This window comes from Phacochoerus africanus, chromosome 6 (genome assembly GCF_016906955.1).
Source record: "Phacochoerus africanus isolate WHEZ1 chromosome 6, ROS_Pafr_v1, whole genome shotgun sequence".
NCBI classification, from domain to species: Eukaryota; Metazoa; Chordata; class Mammalia; order Artiodactyla; family Suidae; genus Phacochoerus; species Phacochoerus africanus.
This window is the reverse complement of record NC_062549.1, coordinates 125891927-125911772: the sequence shown is the minus strand read 5'-3', so window position 1 is coordinate 125911772 and position 19846 is coordinate 125891927. Positions and strand designations below refer to the sequence as shown.

Genomic DNA, 19846 nt, shown 5'->3' with positions numbered 1-19846 from the left:
TGGGTTAAGGATCTGGCATTGCTGCAGCTGTGCAACCAAAAACAAAAACAAAACAAAACAAAACAAGAGTTGAGCCTGCCGAGTTAATAAACACAAAGGACAAGCGTCCAATGATTGGGTATTGTTATAATATGTACTTTCAAAGTAGAGTACGTGGCCAACCTGGGCCCAGAGGAGGAGCCAGTTGAAGGGTACCATGTACAATACAGTATTTATTCCTCTGAGAATTCAGCTATATTCAATGTTTATTCTTTTTTTTTAAGGCCATACCCACGGAATATGGAAGTTCCAGCACTAGGGAGTGAATTGGAGCTGCAGCTTCTGGCCTACACCAACAGCCACAGCAACACCAACTGTGAGCCACATCTGCAAACTACACTGCAGCTCGAGGTAATGCATGATCCTTAACCCACTGAGTGAGGCCAGGGATAGAACCTGCATCTTCACAGACCCTATGTCAGGCTCTTAACCCGCTGAGTCACAAGAACTCCAGATTTTATGTTAACCTGCTGAGATAGTTAATTTTATATGTCAACTTAACTGGGCCATAGAGTGTCCAGATATTTCGTCAAATATTATTCTGAATGTGTCTGTGAGGATGTTTAAAAATGGATGGATAGATGCTAAATGTTAACAGACTCTGATTTTTAAAAAATTTTTCTAGGAGTTCCTGTCATGGCTCAGCGGTTAAAGAACCTGACTAGTATCCATGAGGACGCAGGTTCAATCCCTGGCCTCGCTCAGTGGGTTAAGGTTCCAGCGTTGCCATCAGCTGTGGTGTAGGTCAGTGGCTACAGCTGATTCCACCCTTAGCCTGGAAACCTCCATAAGCCATGGGTGAGGCCCTAAAAAAAAAGACAAAAAAACCCACACAACTTTTCTATATTTCCCAGATTTTATTCAGTAAAATATCTTTTCATAAAAAGATTAATTTGTCATAATGAATTAATGTGTCATAATTTCCCTGCAAGAAACTTCTAATCATGAGTGCTAAAAACTACAAAACATTCCTTCTCGCTTCTATTATATCCTAAATAGGAGAGAGAGGCAGAAAAGGGGCCCAAGTAACCATCCAGACAATCAGTGGTTGAATAATTAAGACCTGGCAAAAGGATAGCTATAAGATTTATAACAGGAATGAAGCAACCCAGAGATGTGGGTGTTTCAACTTCTGCTAAAAGTCTCCAGAATCAGTGAAGACAAACTCCATGCCTGTCGAAAAGAAGCTCTATAATTTTATACATGACTCATATAAATGTATCATGTTAATAATGTTGATGCCCTTTTGAGAACTGACACCATAATTTTACCATCATCTACATTTTAGTAAAACAAATTTTTAAATTTAGTCTTAAGTAAGCAACTGTTAAAATTACTAACAATGATGGAAAAATTACCAGTTGGCTTGAAATTAATATCTTCATCCATCTTTATCAAGTCCAGAGATGATAAATCATTTAAATTCTTCAAACACAATTCTATTCAATTATAGAAAACACATTTTTACTTTAGTAAATAAGGAAACAACACAAAATGGAACTTATTATTACATATTCTGAAGTTGCATTTCTGTGTAATTATTCTGGGAAGAACTGTGGTCCCTACTTAAGTGGCTTAAAAAAAACATCATTTAAATAAAAGAACCAACTAATATGCTAAAAAAAACTTTCTAATAGTACAAATAATACAAATAGTAACAGTAACACTCAATGAATGATAACATATACAACTTGGAGTTTTAAAATACATTTGTATTATTTAATCCTCAAAAAAACACAATATGACAGATATTAATATGATTTCATACACATGTTAGGAAACTAAAGAATAGAGAGGCTAAGTAACTTGCTCCAGGTCTAGGTAACTGATTTACTCCCTGACTTCCAATATGGCAATAGTTTTTCTTTTCTTTTCTTTTTCAGCCATATCTGCAGCATAAGGAAGTTTCCAGGCCAGGGACCGAATCCAAGCTGCTGCTGCAACCTACACTACAACTGTGGCAATGCCAGATCCTTAGCCCACTATGCCAGGCTGGGGATCAGACCCAGGCCCCAGTAGCAACCCAAGCCACTGCAGAAAAAAGGCTGGATCCTTAACCTGCTGCATCACAATGAGAACCCCTCTTTTCTTTTCTCAACTTTTATCAGAGATGTATACACACAAAGTAAAAAGAGTCAAATAGTTCTACAGAGATTGTTCAGAATAACACCAGTCTTTCTTCTCCTTGTAGTTTGCCACTCTCTGGAGGTACCTACTTATGCCCATTTTAGCTGATGATTTTAATATTTACTTCGGCATCTCTGAATAGGACACTATTGCACCTGGAAGGAACCTCTGAATAAGAATCAATGCAAGTGCGCTCTCACGGACTGTTGGAGATCAGAGCAACCTGGTAGCCTGCTGCATACAGTGTTCTCTGTTCCCTGCTATGAAGCCCAGGAGATTGGACGGAGTTAGAGCAGAGCATGGGAATACCACAATCCATTCAATCTTACACAGAATAGCCACTCACAAAATCACAGCTCTCAGAAGGCGAGGCTCTTTGAAAAGTACTTTAGCTTAAGCAATACTGCTTAGGCAGCAGTAGTTTTAAGTGTTTGGCTAAGTAATAAGGCTTTTGAAGTCTTTGCTAATTTTCTTAATTACCCACTATTAAATTAACATTGAATAAGTTAATCAAGCAAACAATAATGCTTACTATAGCTGAGCACTAAGTTTAAGGTTTATAGCAGTGAGCAAGATAAGGCTCTTTATAAAACTTACATTTTACTGAAGAAAGCAATCAATAACAAATGAATAATAAATACTATAGTTTCAGGTATTAAAAGGTATCATGAAAGAAAATAAAGCTGCCAAAGGACCTAAAGAATAATAATTTTATGCTTTTATTTAATTAAGCATATGTGTATTTCTGATATACAGCTTTAAAATTTCTGATTAAAGAAAGGATTCAGTCATCCTAATTTTTCAACATAAACACATTACTTTTTCCAAGAACAGGAAAACAGCAATAATAATACAGAAGTTGTTTTGCCTTCCTCTCTGTAAATATGGGTTTAAACAAAGTAGTTCAGAAAGCCTCTCTGAGGAGTTGATATTTGAACTAAGACCTGAATGTAGTGAAGGTTCAGGCCATGAAAAATACACCAGAAGTGTTCCAAGAGTAAGGAGCAGGAAGTGCAAGCACCTGAGGAGGGAACAAGCTCGGTGTGTTTAAGGAACAGCAGGATGGCCGATTTGGCCAAAGTAGAATAGAAGAGGGAGAGTGACAGAGATAAAGGCAGGGGGACATCAGATAGGACTCTGTGGGTTCTGGTGAAAGTGTGCATTCTATTCTAGGAGGGGTGGGAGAGCTCCTGGAGGATATAACCAAATCCAGGAAACAGCATATTCTATGCTAAGGACTCTTTCGAATAAATTTAAGGCAGACTTTCAAGGAAACATTCTCTCCAGTTATATAATAATTTGGCTATTCTTTATAAGCAAATCTTAGCTACCCTATAATAACTGAAAACAAGGCAAATATGCACTATGAATAACAGCTAAGAAAAGTTAAATCATTATAGTTATCAGAATACAGCAAGGTATTTCTTGGTCTAATTTCTTGTGTATTTGATCATTATGATAAAAAATCTGTGCTTTAAAAATTCCATTACAAAATCTGTCAATACATAAAGGATAATAAAACTATTTCATAGATCTGTTTCTCAACAGCAGCATTATGAAACAGAGCTGCTGCTTATCAGCATGTTTCAACAATATTTTTTCAGAAAGACAATCTTACTACTTCGTCCTTATCTCTGCATTTTTCTTTATATGTATAGTCAAGTAGAGGATAAAATAAAATTGGCTAAATATTTTTAGGGATCTAACGTTTTTTCTTTTACTGGAAGACAGTCTCAATGCAATGAAGAGGTAGCAATTTCTAATCCTAATAAATGCTCAAGAACATTTTGATATTTTAAAAGATAAGTAATGAAATACTGAGTGACTAACTGAAAGCTAAAACTGAGGTTTGATAGAATACATCATTAGCACAGATTAGAATGAGAAGCCCATAATCAAGCTAGGTTTATATCTTCAATTAAACTAGAAAAGGAAAAAAAAAAAGAGCTGTGTACTTATGGGCAACATTTCCAAACACCAGGATCATTAAAAAAAAAAACCAAAAAACACCAAGTTAATATATTATACAAATGAAGATATTCTGAGAGAATTAATAGATTAATTCAGAAAAAAGTACATGTGTACATGTGCCAACCTGTAAAAAAGAAATAGTTCATAATATTTTTTTCTGCAAACAAGGTTACTTTGAAAAATACAAAGAGTATTCTTATCTTCACAATAATGGGACTTCTTCATTAAAATTTATAGAATATAATTTTTTAGAAGGAAATGCATCTAACCTTGTAATTTTGATTCAATTCCATCTTTGTTCAATCCAGATGCAAAACCTATATAAGTTTTGAAAATGTAGTAAAATAAAATAGAATGAGCTTTAATTTATCTTTATAGGCTCACTTTATACACCAGTTAACCAGAAAAGAGTAATCTAATTAAATCTTAAACAGAAAAAAATTAGCTTAAGGAGTTAAAACAAGGCTTAAAACTTCTACAGAAAATAAACACTGCTGTGAAATCCTTTCAATATCAATTGGCTCTCTTTTGTTTATTTTACTGTATGACACTGACCAGGAATACTATATGTGTCCCTCCCCCCCCACCAAGAGATCTGCAAGTTTTAAACCTCTATGCATTAGAATAGAACTATAAGTCAGGTTTTAATTTTATTTCTGCAATCCCAAGTATTTTTATTTTATAACCTGCACCACACGAAAGAATCCTCTAGAAGCAACATGTGTGTTAGCTTGAGAAGCAAGATGAAAATTCCAGCAGCAACAGTATTACTATATACTTTGATTTGAATACGAATTCAAATAAAATTCAAAACTTTTTTTTGACTTTATTTTAAATAATTTTAGGCATTTTTTTATTTTTATTGGAGTTAATTTTTTTCTAAAAGTGCTACTTTTAATGGTGTTGATTTTAAGACTTATTAAAAGACTGGGAGTAGGAGCTCCTGTTGTGGCTCAGCAGGTTATAAACCCAACTAGAATTCATGAGGATGTGGGTTGGATCCCTGGCCTGATTCAGTGGATTAGGGATCCGGTATTGCCAGGAGCTATGGCAGGTCACAGATGCAGCTCGGATCTGGTGTTGCTGTGGCTGTGGCGTAGGCGGGCAGCTGCAGCTCTGATTTGACCCCTAGCCTGGGAACTTTCATATGCTGCAGGTGCAGCCCTAAAAAGCAAAAAAAAAAGTAAAAATTTTTTAAAATTAAAAAAAAAAGACTGGAAGTAAAACAGATTTCTCACGTTCATCAACTCTTGCCTCTAAATATGTCTGTGATCGTTGTTACTTCTGCTGCCTCTTAGTTTCTATAATCTATTCTGTGGCCTATTATTATAAAAACAGACCCAAGGGGCTTGATAAAATGACTACTTTTCCAAATCAAAGCAACAAACCGTAGTGAGACGGATTCTTCAAGGCTCTGATATACAGCAAGGTTGATCGTATCCATTCCAAAGCAATGTTGACATCTGTGATGGTATGCAACACTATCTCTGCATTTAAATGCTCAATAAGATGTCTGTGCAAACTAGAGGGGAAAAAACTTTTATTAGTGATATGTATTTCAATGCCATAAAGCTCTTACTTGTTTAGAATAACATTTTGAATAATTCACTAATATAAATAATACACTCTTTTCTACTTTAATAATCCATGAAAGATAACAATTTTCAAAACTATGAGAAAACCTATAAATGTCAGTTAAACTTCTAAAAAGATAGACATCTCCCTACTTCACAGCTCTAGATAAATTATTGCTTAAAAAAAGGGTGAGGCATGGATTTTATCCTATCTTCCTCATGAGTATTACAATCAAATACTTTACTAAATTTGCATTATTATGCAAATTTTAAAGAGGTAAAAGAATACAAAAATTATCTTCCTTCTATTACTAATTTGATTTTTTATAACAAGGATGCATGCAACAGTACACTAATAAACACTGCTGAGCAAAAATATTACATTGTCTTTTTTTAACTATTAAATTTCTTAAAAGGACACAAACTTTCTAGTTAAATTACTGAAAGGTTTCAAGAAAATGGCCCTAGGAAATACCCTAATACATCAAAAGGAAAAACATAGGCTATCGTAACATTATCTTTTGGAGTATTTTCTGTATTACCTGCTTTCTACAGTGTCACTACAAGCTAGCATCTGAATATACTTCTCTTTTGTACTTAACCGAGTCATAATAACTGCAGTTGCTGTAGTGTCAAACTGGAAGGGAATAAAAACAGAGAAATTTAGCAAAGAAGAGCACATATTAATACCAGTCTTCTTCAAAAAACTCAGGATTTTCATTCTATATTAAACAGTTGTCTGTCTTAAACAATAGGTCGAAAAGGCCTTAAAAATGCTTCTGAATTTGAACATTAACTGAAAATTTAATTTAAAAACCTTCCAAGAGTATAGATGTAAAAATACCACTTTGGTCTCGATGTAATATAATTTTGGAAGCAGTAAAATCAAAACAAATTTAGGTGACACGATGAAAGTTGTAAGATTTGGTGCAGTTTATATATAATCAAATTTATCCTATAAAATTATAAATTCATATAGCATAATTTTTTACAGTCCTTGAAAAGACACTCTTCCTAAATGTTCCCTTAGTACCTATATGAATGACTTCTTTATTCAAGTTTGTCAGATCAGGCCATGTTTTATAATGTGTTTCGGCTGGTTTTTAATTGTCACAGTATCTAGAGACCACTAGCAGCCTTTTGTGTCAGGACCAAGGATGCTACCTGCTCTGCAGGGCATGACAAGTCTACACAATGAAAAACTGATCCACCCAAAATGCCATAGCAGCCCCCATTCAGAATAAAAAACAAAAACAAAACCCCTCAAAACCAAAAAGACCTTTAAAAGTGCACCCAGCCATTCATCAACCAGTGGGAGCTTAGAGGGAGGTGAGGGAGTATGTCTCTTTTGGTGAGGCTTGTTTTACTTCTACTGCTCTATTACAGTACATTTTCTTAGTTACATTTATTTTTAAACCTAATCTGAATTGGAAATGTTAATCTTTTAACAAAAAATAATTTTTTTTTTGCTTTTTACCTTTTCTTTAAGATAAAGTACAAACAGTGAAATATGATCACTTACTTGAGGTCGACCAGCTCTACCAATCATCTGTAGAATATCTGTTTCACTGTACTCTTCAAACATCCCTCCAGCATAATGCATTGTAGATTTGATAACTACTAGGTGAGCAGGCAAATTTACTCCCATAGCTAAGGTACTAGTAGTAACTGCATCAGATTAAGGAATATTACTTTAAAGTCATATAACTTAATTGTTTCAGGTAAACATTTTCTTATAAAAGATATATTCTTATAAATGTAACAAAAACTCAAATGTAGGGAATTTAGAATAAAAAGGAGAATGAAAAGAACATTACAATGTAAAATAATACATCTTAAAACTGAAAAACTATTAAATTCTTACTTTTCAAATTGCACTATGTTTAGTAAGATAATAAAGAACTAAAACTGCAAAGAGTTTACTATAACGTGTATATACATGTATATGTATGGATAGTTATATAATTTTTAGATTCTTAGAAGAAAAGCAGAAATAAATCAAGATACTTGAGCTTTTTTTTTTTTCTCTTAAAATATTTTCCAGCATATCTTAGAGTTCCCATTGTGGCTGAGTGGTTAATGAACCCAACTTGTATCCATGAGGATGCAGGTTCGATCCCTGGCCTTGCTCAGTGGGTTAAGGATCTGGCATTGCCATGAGCTGTGGCGTAGGTTGTAGATGTAGGTGGCTCAGATCCAGTGGTTGTGGTGTAGGCCGGCAGCTACAGCTTCAATTCGACCCCTAGCCTGGGAACCTCCATATGCCCCAGGTGCAGCCCTAAAAAGACAAAAGACAAAAAAAAAACCTTCCAACAAATCTTATAATGTCTACAAGAATATGTTTTACTTACAAAGAACTGGTAGATCTCCAACAGTAAAAGCTCCTTCGACTACTCTTCTATCTGACAGCTCCATGCCAGCATGATGATAAGCAACACCGTGTATTAAGAGATCTGTAAAAGAAATATATGATCTGCTATATACTGTTAATATTTCACCAGTAATCGGCTCCTTTTATCTACAGCTGAAAATACTATTCAAAAATTATCTCTAAACCTACCTCTCAGTTTTGAATCTCTTATGGAATATGCACATTTATGTAACCTATTTAAAAAAAACACAAAATTATGGATTATTCCCATTAACATCAAAAATTCTTAGTGTATCAGTTATTTTGAAGATTACAGATATCAAAATATTTTCACAATGTCATTTTTTGAAAATCATCTTTAAGAAATAGAGAACACAACTTTCATACTGAGAAGTCTCTAATTTCACAATTGAATAAAAGCAAACAAACAAAAAAAACCCAAATAACTCAATTAAAAACTGGGCAAAAGACATGAATGGATTTTTTTTTTTTGGAGATGACATCCAAATGGACAAGAGCATAAGAAAAGGTGCTCAACGTAAATAGCCCCTAGGGAAGTGCACATTTAAACCACAATGAGACATCGCCTCACACGCTACCAGAAAGACAGCACATAGCAAGTGCTGGGGAGGATGCAGAAAGAAGGGAACCTTGGTGCGTCGTTGGTGGGAATGTAAATTAATGCAGCCACTCTGGAAAGCAGTATGGAGACTCCACACAAATGTTAAAATCGAACTACTGTATGATCCGGCAAGTCTACTCCTAGGTATTTATCCAACAAAAAAAGAAACACTAATTCAAAAAGATATACACACCATACCCCTATGTTAACTGCAGCGTTATTTACATACCCAAGATATGGAAGCAACCTAAGCACCCAACAATAGATGAAGGGATAAAGAAAATCCATCCACACACAGAGATATATACATCCATGTATATACACAGGAATATTACATAAATAATAGAATGTACTCAGCCATAAAAAGAATGAAATCTTCCCTGTTGTCACAGAATGAAATTTGTGACAACATGGATGAACCCAGAGGGTTAATATGCTAGGTGAAATAAATCAGACAGAGAAAGACAAATACTGTATCATTTCAGTCATGTGTGGAATCTAAAAAACAGAACAAGTGAACAAATAGAACAGAATAAAAACAGAGTCATAGAACAAACAGGTGGTTGGGTGCTAGAGGGGAGAAAGGTAGGAAGTGGAGAGAAAGTGAGAGGGATTAAAAGGAACAAACTTCCAGTTACGGAATAAACGCGTCATGGGTACAAACTGTAGTGTGGGGAATATAGTCAATAATTACGCGGTATCTTATATAGTAACAGACTGGAACTGGACTTATCTTAGTGGTCATTTGGAAATAATCGGAAATACCGAATCACTATGTTGTATAATAGGAACTAACATAGCTTTGTAGGTCAATTACACTTCAAAAACAGACTCATAGAAAAAGAGATCAGTTTTCTGGTTACCAGAGGCAAGGGTGGGGAGAGGGGAATCGAATGAAAAGAGTCAAAAGGCACAAACTTCCAATTATAAGATAAACAGGTACTAGGGATGCGATGCACCACATGATAAATACAATTAACACCACTGCATGTTATATATAAAAGTTAAGAGAGTAAATCCTAAGTTCTTAATACAAGCAAAAAATTTTTTTCTATTTCTTAATTTTGCATCTGTATGTATGATGGATACTCATGAAACTTATGGTGGCCATCATTTCATGCTATAAGTCAAGTCATTATTCTGTACACCCTAGATTAACACAGTGCTATATGTCCATTATATCTCAATAAAACTGACGAAAACAAGAAAATAAATAATTATAAATAAAATTAGCAAAAAAAAGGAAGAAAAAGAAAACAAAAACAAAAACCCCAAAGGCTCAGGCAACATTTTCTCTATGAGCATACTACCAATTAACTTTCTGAGGTAAACCAAAATTTTTCAAAATATAGAAATACTTTTTAATTTAAATGCATGATACAACGGAAAAAGTATTTTTTAAAAAGGTAAGGCGACCAGCGGACACAAAAGTTGGGCATGGTAGACCAGTTTAGAACCTTAGTAACAGACCCTGGGGCTGATGGGCAAAACGAAGTCTTGCGGCAGCTCGCAGGCTGCGGCTGGTTAAAGGGGAGCCCACCGAGCAGCGGTCTCCCCGCAGTCGACGCCGACCGGCAACGGCGTCCCATTCTTTTTCACTGATGTCCTTCTCAGGAAACGAAGTAAAAGCAGAACATACAAATGAGGTTCTATTCCACCGCTCCTCATTCCTAGTAAAAGACTGTGATATATGATAAATCTTCCTCGTGTATTAAATAAAGAGGTGGGTAGGAAGAAATCTATGCTATTACCATCTTGTTTGCATGAATTTCACATTTTCCCTTTCTATCTCCTTCTTAGATCTCATGTACTTTTCCGACTATAATCTTTATTTCAGTTTCTCTTACTCTCTCTGGCTCTCTACTGTATCTTATTGTTTAATCATGTTTTGTCGATGTTTGTAAAGAAAACACTAATGTAGATGCTGCACCACAGAGATTTTTTTCTTAGGCAGCAACTAAAGGGATCGAGTTAAATCCTTAAAACTTGATTTTAAAGTAAAGCTATGAAAACAGTAAGTAGAGTGTGAACAGGTGGCTACATAAGTAATTTTTCAATGAACTAAAGGACTAGAGATCAATCTTTTTCGTGGCTAGAAAGTCAAAGAATAATCCTCCTGCCTTGATGTGCACATCCTGGTCGAAAAGACTAGAGTTGTAGCCACAGGATAGACCGCAACTGGAAAGCTGCTTTGACCCAAAGTAAGTATATCCCCTCACACAGAATTAGTGAGAAAAATCAGTATCTACTCACATCCACATATAATTATCCAGTCCAATTTTAGTTTTGTGGTTCACCACTGAATATATTTACTGATCCCCCAGAGTTGTTATTAATGATAATAGCAAGTTAATATTAGTAGTAAGCATGTGCCAGCACTCTGCTGAGTCTTGCTAAGACTGAGTGGTAAATAAGATGACCATGAGTCCTTCTTTCCTCCAGAAGTTCCAGTCTAATGAATAGAAAAGATGTTGAGAAAAAAACAAAAGAGTACTTCCTATAATGACAATAAGTGTGATGAATTAAAAACACACGGTGCCTATAAGAGAAAATATAGGAATCCCAGGAAACTTCCTGGGAAATAAATATTAAAGGTGAGACTCGAAGGATAAATAAGAGGTAAAAAACCATTCTAAGCAAAGAAAAGATGCGGGAAAGCCCTGTGTAGGGGACTCTCTGGTGTGTTCACAGAACAGAGAGGGCAACGCGGTTTAAGCACAGTGAGTAAAGGAGGGGCATGCCACGGTTCAGCTGAACACGTAGCTGGACATCACCTTACACAGGGTGCTGCAGGTGGGTTAAGTATTTAGGATTTTATCCTAATGATGATAAAAAAAACTTTCTAAAAGATTTAGGTAGGAAAATGACATATCAGGCTTTGTAATTTTATTTTATTTTATTTTTTGTCTTTTTGCTATGTCTTGGGCCGTTCCCGCGGCATATGGAGGTTCCCAGGCTAAGGGTCGAATCAGAGCTGTAGCCGCCAGCCTATGCCAGAGCCACAGCAACGAGAGATCCGAGCCGCGTCTGCAACCTACATCACAGCTCACGGCAATGCCAGATCGTTAACCCACTGAGCAAGTGCAGGGATTGAACCCGCAACCTCATGGTTCCTAGTCGGATTTGTTAACCACTGCACCACGACAGGAACTCCCTGGATTTTAAACAATCATTCTGCTATGTATATAACATTAAAATGGGACAAAAGCGTGTTTGCGGTCATCAGATAAAAAGCAAGAGATTAACAGTGACTGGAACTAGGGAGGTGGCAGTACTGATGGACACAAAGTGATAAATTTGAGATCTCCTTAGAAGTAAGAATAGACAGGACGTGGTAACTGACTGCCTGTGGGGAAGAGGGTGAAGGAGATGCCAGGGACAGGTTTCTACTGTGAGCAACCAGGGAGGTGAGGTATAATTAAGATGGGGAAGAGTGGAGAGGAGAGTTTGAGAGAAAGAACCAAAGTTCTCTTTAGGACACGCTGAACTTGAGACGCCCACAGGTACACAACTGGGGACGTCACTTAGGCAGATGGACCGGAGCCCCAGAGCTCAGAATGGAGGTTTGTGTTGGAGCCAGACATTTGGAAATTCACGGACATATACATATTTGTATACATATATTCTTTGAACCCATGTGATAATCAGATTCAAATACCTAGAGTGTGGAATCAGAAAGAATGAACCTTGGATAGAATCTCTAGAATGGTAACACTTAAGAACTGGGTAGAAGTGGAGTTCCCATCGTGGCTCAGTGGTTAAAGAGTCCGACTAGGAACCATGAGGTTGCGGGTTCAATCCCTGCACTTGCTCAGTGGGTTAACGATCTGGCATTGCCGTGAGCTGTGGTGTAGGTTGCAGATGCGGCTTGGATCACGCATTGCTGTGGCTCTGGCGTAGGCCAGCGGCTACAGCTCCAATTAGACCCCTAGCCTGGGAACCTCCATATGCCATGGGAGCGGCCCTAGAAATGGCAAAAAAAAAAAAAAAAAATCAGGTAGAAGAGGCGAAAAGGGACTGCGAATGAGTGGAAAGTAAAGCCGGAAGAAATGTGGTAGAGGGTGATCATGGAAACACAAAGTCCAGAGTTTTTAAATAAGGTAGGAGTGGTCCAACATGTTAGAAGCTTCTGATAGATCAATTAGCAAGATCAGCTTACTGAAAGATTACAAAAGATGCTGGATTGAAAGCGGGTTTAAAAAAAAAAAAAAAAAAGCCAGTACTATGAATAATCTGGCTATGAAATAAAGACTATAGGATCACAGTTGCACAAAGATTCACTGTCTTATGTAATTCTCCAAATTGCTATTATCGTTATTTTCCAGATGAGGAAATGGAAGCTTGGAGAGGTCAAGCAACTTGAAAAAGTCAACCCAGTTTTCTCATCTCATCCATGTGATCGCTCCAAGACGAAAATTTAAAGACTTACCTCTGTTTCTGTTCCACCGTCATAATAAACTTGGCATCTTTCACAAGAATGGAAGCAGCCTGTTGTACACCTTTCCTTGTTGCACAAAACTAAAAATGAATGAGTAACTTTTGTATTAATCATATTAAAAACTGAACAGCACACTAAAAATAAATAACCAATAATCCGTACCACAAGTGTGGGTTTCTGATCGGAGTACGTTTGTACAACACTGGCAATTTTGTAGTTGAGGGTTAAATCAAACTTAAATTCAGTTTGGTTATTACTGCAGGGAAAACCAAGGACCACTTTCCGAAGCTTCACTGGTCTATGTTTCTCATCCATTTTCAGACAGATAGCGGATCTTTCACCATCTGAAAGCCATTCTGCAATCTTTAAAAACAGAAACATATACATTAAAATTTTTTTCTAGTAAAGTTTTATGGCCAAAAAAGCCCAACTATAGACCATGTTAAAGTCAAGGTATAAAAATATTTAGTCAAACGGTCTTTTTCAACACTATATATTCTAGGGACACTACTGTACTGATATATTACAGGTAAATATTTTCGATACTAGTATTTCAAGATTATACCCACTTTTCAACATGGTAAACTTCCAATTAATTATTATTACTTCATTACATTTTTCCTCTTTAAGAGTCTAAAGTAAATGAATTAAGAGAAATTGAATTTCTCACTAGCATTGTAACTTCCTTGCTATTTTTTAGAACTACATCAAGATATGGCTTGACACTTCTTTTGTGTTATCCTACTAGCTGAAGGGTAGTGAAGTAATGACTGGTTTAGATGGGCAAGGGTTGGCAACTTTTTAAACAAAGGACAAAAAATCCTTGAGAGATGGCAGTGGCAAAAGCATGTTTCAGACTCAATGCAAGAATCCTTAATTTCTGGAGCTATGGAGAGCCATCCTTAACTTCACATAATCTGCTTAGGCTTCATGCCCTGCTATGAAACTGACCATTGCTTTGACAGGAAGATGGATTAATGAGTTTCAAGTTGCACAGGAAGGAAATATTAAAACATTTTCAAGGTACTCATAGATAGAAATGAGAACAAGAAATTACAATTTAAGAGGAGCAGGTGGCTAAAGACGACGGATTTAATTTAGAGGAAAACTGAGGAAGAGGACTTGTAGAAACAGAGAGCATTCACAGAGGCAGTGATTGTCACAAAGGGGAAGAGAATTTCAAGAATTATAGGGTACTGATATTTAATAGCTGCTTACAAATCACAGAAAGTTTAGTACCCCAATGTGAAAAGGGCTAAAGGCCATGACCTGGCAAATTGCAAAAAAAAGAACTTAAAAGTAGTTGACAAATATATTAAAAATATTACATCAGTAGTAATCAAAGCAGCACAAAAATTTAAAATAGGTACCATTTTAAAACAGCAAATTTGAGGACTATTTAAAACTAATAACAATAATAATTTCATTATTATACTGTCCAGCATTAGAATACAGAGAAATGGCTGATAGCAGAAATGTAAATGAATATTTACTGAAAGCACTGTGTCCTTAGTTTTATATACCCTTTGACTCAGTTATTCTATTTAAGTGCATCATAAGGAAATAATTATAATGTTTTCAAAGATTGATTTCAACACTATTTACGATAGCAAAAATTGGAAATAATCTACCATCATTCAGATATTAGATAAACAAATTAAAATAAAACCACAAAAATTGTATTAAATAAAAATATTTAGGAGTTCCCATCATGGCACAATGGAAAAGAATCCTAGTAGGAACCATGAGGTTGCGGGTTTGACCCCAGGCCTTGCTCAGCTCAGTGGGTTAAGGATCCAGTGTTGCCGTGAGCTGGGGTGTAGGTCGCAGACACAGCTTGGATCCTGTGTTGCTGTGGCTGTGGTGTAGGCCAGCAGCTGTAGCTCCGATTCAACCCCTAGCCTGGGAACCTCCATATGCCACGAGTGTGGCCCTAAAAAGAAAAAAAAAATTTAATGACATGAAACATTTGTAGGTAACACACAGTCATAAAAGAGTATGTAAATTATGATTCCATCAATACATCTAGAAGGACGAATGCTGGTTTCTTGTTGTTTATTTTATTCTTTTAAATATTCTCTATTATTCTTGAATATGAACAAAACAAGTTGTCATTTTAAGAACAAAAATGATTAATTGTGCTAAAAAAAGATAAAGGCAAAATTTTACATTAGGGTTTAGAGAACATAGCAGATTTTGGGAAAACAATCTCTAAGAATTAGCAGGAGAAAAAAGTCTTTTACAGTAGGCAAAGAAATAAACAGGAGTGAGAAAGCAGAGACAGTATATTATTTTCCCAGTTTGCCAAAAAATTGAAGAAAAATTAGGACATACATTTGTTATAGAAAGTATAATATTATACAATTATTTCTATACATGTTCATGTACCCTATTAACCATGAGCTCCTCCTCAAGAGGAGAGTCTCTATGTTCTCACTTTAGCATCTATCACCAGTGCTCTTCACAATTCCAGGCACACAGAGTTGGGGGAGGTGGGTGCAGTCACCTAATCATTTTTATTCTCCACCATACTTTGCTAGACAACTAGAATAAGCTGTTTATAACAATCATAACACACTATTAGTCAAGTTATTACAGTGTCTAAACTCCATGAATCTAAGACTTTTAGATACTAATAAACAATAGACTTGTACCACAAATTTTTTTTTAAACCCAACCACCAAATTTTATGGCCCTAAAACTACCTTACCCATGAGATCTAATCATAACTTTCCACGAAACGCTTCCCTATTAAATTGGTTAGGTGATTTACAGGAAAAAAAAAAAAAAACCCACAAAAATCTCACTTTCCTCCAAGATTAAAATGATTAAATATTTCACTAAGTCATAAAAAATCTGATAGACTAAAATTCTAACTTACATCCTCGGCATTTGGAATTGTTGCAGATACAGCTATAAATCTCATTGGAATAATATTTCTGGGATTTTCCACAGCATGAGATAAAAACTGCACAGTTTTCATCCTGCTGACAACAACTTCAAGAGTTGGTCCACGATTTTCGTCTTTTACAACATGTACCTGAGAAAAAAAATTAAGAAAGAATCATTAGCTATAAAAATAAAAACCTAGAAGTTCCCACTGTGGCTCAATGGTAACAAACCCAACTAGTATTCATGAGGATGTGGGTTCGATCCCTGGCCCCGCTCGGTGGGTTAAGGATCCAGCATTGCTGCAAGAGCTGCGGTAGAGGTCACAGATGCAGCTCAGACCTGGCGTTGCTGTGTGGTTGTGGCATAGGCCGGCAGCCGCATCTCTGTTTGACCCCTAGCCTGGGAACTTCCACATGTGGATGCTGCCTAAAAAATAAATAAAAATATAAAAACCTAACCAATTTAAATGTACAATAATATTAGCATTCTTCCTTAAGAAAATAAGGATTTCCCACTTGAAGGGATAAAGCAAATACAGAATGTGGTTGAAAATGTCTTGTTTCTTTCTATCCATTCAAATCAACTCTTTCATGTTTTTCTCTGAGAATGAATCATGTGCTTACTACCTCATCAATGAGAAACAGTCGAACCAGTTGGACCAAAGAGTTGTCTCTCCATTTTCTAGTCATGCTATCCCATTTTTCCTAGAGAAAAAAAATGCGAGTGGTTTAACATGATAAGGAATTATAAGTATAAAGATGTTGATAAAATTTCTGACATGCTACAAATGATGGGTATCCCAAAAAAAAGATCCCCAAAAGATAAAGATTTTAAAAATTTTAAAGGATTCTGATCATCTTGTGTTTAAAAAACTAAACCCCCATTTATTTTTAAGTTTAACCAAAATATTCAAAATTACAGTCTAATTACCTTTTTAAGCTCTGTCAAGTCCTCCCTCTACGATACACAATATTTGAGTAAAAGAATACACGCAATGTATGATTATAAACTATCCACAATACGAAACTGACTATTTGTATCTTTTGCCCATTTACTTCATTTGGTTGTTTGTCTTTTACTTACTGATTTGTTAGTATTCCTTATATACCCTGAATACTATTACTTTTTTTTGTTTCTTCTACTTTGTATTTTCTTTTAGCTTTTTTTCTCGGTAAAGAGAAAAAGATATTTTCTAATAAACCAAGGAAATAATAAAGTATAAATAACACCTACTGGAGTTGTCATAATAATATGGGCATGCTGAATCTCAAACAGGTCATCCATGACTGTATCTCCCGTGAGTTCTTTACAATTCAATCCTATTGGTCCAAATTTTTCTTTCCAGTCATCAAAACGCTGACTGCACAGGGCTTTTATTGGTGCCACTACAAGAATATATTTATTTTGAATATCAGGGCAATTTAAAAATTATTTTTACAATGTTGGTTAATAAAGTTAAGATAAAAATACATATCTAGGTGCTGCCTAATGTTTATAATTCCAAAGTTAACAATATAAATATACTACTTAGAACTATAAAGGTAATCATCAAACAGAACTAAAAGTAAAAAAAGAAGTGACAGCTCAGGAAACTGTAACCAAAAGTGAAGAAACGGTAGGGCAGGAAATTATCACTGTTGTGATCATGGATTTAACCATGTACATAACTTACTTTCATGAAAAAAAATTAAATATATAACTAAAAAAAAAAAAAGGAGAGTAGAGGTTCCTCTGGAAATTTCCAGAACTACAAAATGTTCATCATGCCTGGTCTTTTGAAAATAAACATATAAAGGCCAAATTCTCAATTCCAATACTATTTTCATTTAAAAGTCTGGAAAAATGTGTTTTGAATTTAATGTAACGGATAAGACTAAATGTGGTATGTCTTTATTTAAAAAGTATGGAAAAACCAAATAATGATTCCTATGTCTTGAATTTATGTCTTGTTTTTACCTCAATGATTTTTCATTATTATAATTAATTACTGCTCTTATAATATATACATACTTACTGTAAACAATTTTAATGTTTGACCATGGCAATGGTACTTCCATTAACAATCTTGTTATAGCTAGTTCAAACATTACAGTTTTCCCAGAACCAGTTGGAGCACAAATCACAACATTCCTATCTGTATAAAGAAGCTGAAAAAAAATTTTTAAGCAATCATGGAATATATAGAATTTTTCACTCACATTCTCAATGTTTTAGAAAATATGCCCTAGGAAGACAACATGGAATAAAAGTTGAAACATCTTTACCTCTAAACCTAATACAATAGTGAGCTTGCTCTAGACCCACCACTGTCAAAACATAATACCATTAATAATTTATCACCTTATTTTGTCAAAGTAATATGCTAGACCTAGAAGAAAATAATTTCTTTAGCTTCCAGAGAAATTTTTATAAATCTAACAAATATAAACCAACCCACCTACAAAAATTATATGCATTCATTTAACAAACATCTTTTGAGCTCGTATAATGTGCAGTCACTGAATGCTGCACTGAAGACATAAAGATGAATGTGATCCAATCCCTGCTCTTAGAGAGCACATAATCTAGTAAAAAAAATAAAAGGCAAATAAGTCAATAATTAAACAAAATACTTACATCATCAAAGGCTTTAGACTGGATATAGTTGAAATATGGGAATTCTTTGAAAACACTTCTAAATTTTGCCGCTTAGAATAACATTAAGGAGTCAAATACTTCAGAATTTTAAAACTTGGTTACTTTCAATTTAAAAATTCGGTTAAAGTAATATTGACTTTGACAATATTTAATGATGAGACTTTAAGACTTGTTATTTTGGCATCATAGGAAAGGAATTAACAAATATAGAGGGAAGGACCAAGATGGCAACACAGAAGGTTCCGGAATGTCCATCTTCCAAAGGATCCACTAAATGAGCAGCTACACATGGAGTACCTCCCGCCAAGAAATCCCCAAACAAGCTGAATGATCCCTTTTCACTAGGTAAATGAGAAAACACCCACATCAAAATGGGTAGGAAAGCCTGAGAAACTTTTGCCATAAATCCCACCCTGGCACATCACCATACAATTGGGAAGAAAACCCCAACTCCCAGCATCTCCCTGAAGAGCAAGTATAGATCACATATTTAGGCCCCAATTTTTAAGGCTCCCACTGGGGTTGGGCTCTCAAAACTGCAGCTCTGTAGGCCAACAGGGCTTGCATTTACAAGCAAAACAAACAATCAGCTTTTAAACGGGCACAGGAGTATCCTACTACTCCCACAGGTATATATCCAGGCTCAGTGAAAAGGGAGCAGGCAAAAATGACCACCTTCCATTTCTCTCTGAAAGAGATTTAATGCAGAGAGTAAAGGAAAGTGAAGAAACAGGGGAATATGTTCTAAACAAAACAAAACAAAAAGAAAAAACTCCAGAAACTAAACTTAATGAAACAGAGACAAATGATTTATCGGATAGAGAGTTCAAAGTAACACATAAAAATGCTCACTAAGGTCAGGAAAGAAATGCATAAGCAAAGTAAGAATTCCAGCAAGGTCATAGAAAATATTCATCACAGAGCTGATGAATACAATAACCAAACTGAAAATTTCATTAGAAGATTTCAATAAAAGACAAATCAACTGAAAGAAAGGATAAGTGAATGTGAACACAGGGCTGTGGAATTAATACAATCTAAGGAGCAAAACAAAACAAAAAAAATGAGAAAGAGTGAAATTAGCTTAAAGGACTTATGGAACACTATCAAATGGAACAATATACACATTATAAGGGTCCCAGAAAAAAAGAGAGGAAGGGGAAGAAGGCTTATTT

General features: G+C 35.3%; 1 protein-coding gene across 1 annotated transcript in view; it reads right to left on the bottom strand.

Moving 5' to 3' along the window:
* HFM1 (helicase for meiosis 1) overlaps positions 1-19846 on the bottom strand; it is an 83389-nt gene that overhangs the window by 42719 nt on the left and 20824 nt on the right. Inside the window, exons 7-20 of the mRNA XM_047785328.1 lie at positions 18651-18721; positions 18049-18181; positions 17268-17419; positions 16661-16738; positions 16024-16182; positions 13305-13505; positions 13134-13222; positions 8272-8315; positions 8063-8164; positions 7234-7379; positions 6254-6348; positions 5526-5659; positions 4407-4454; positions 1398-1478 (exon numbers count right to left, since the gene is read on the bottom strand). Of these exons, the coding sequence (XP_047641284.1) occupies positions 1398-1478; positions 4407-4454; positions 5526-5659; positions 6254-6348; positions 7234-7379; positions 8063-8164; positions 8272-8315; positions 13134-13222; positions 13305-13505; positions 16024-16182; positions 16661-16738; positions 17268-17419; positions 18049-18181; positions 18651-18721 (1533 nt within the window). The remainder of the gene's footprint in view (positions 1-1397; positions 1479-4406; positions 4455-5525; positions 5660-6253; positions 6349-7233; positions 7380-8062; positions 8165-8271; positions 8316-13133; positions 13223-13304; positions 13506-16023; positions 16183-16660; positions 16739-17267; positions 17420-18048; positions 18182-18650; positions 18722-19846) is intronic.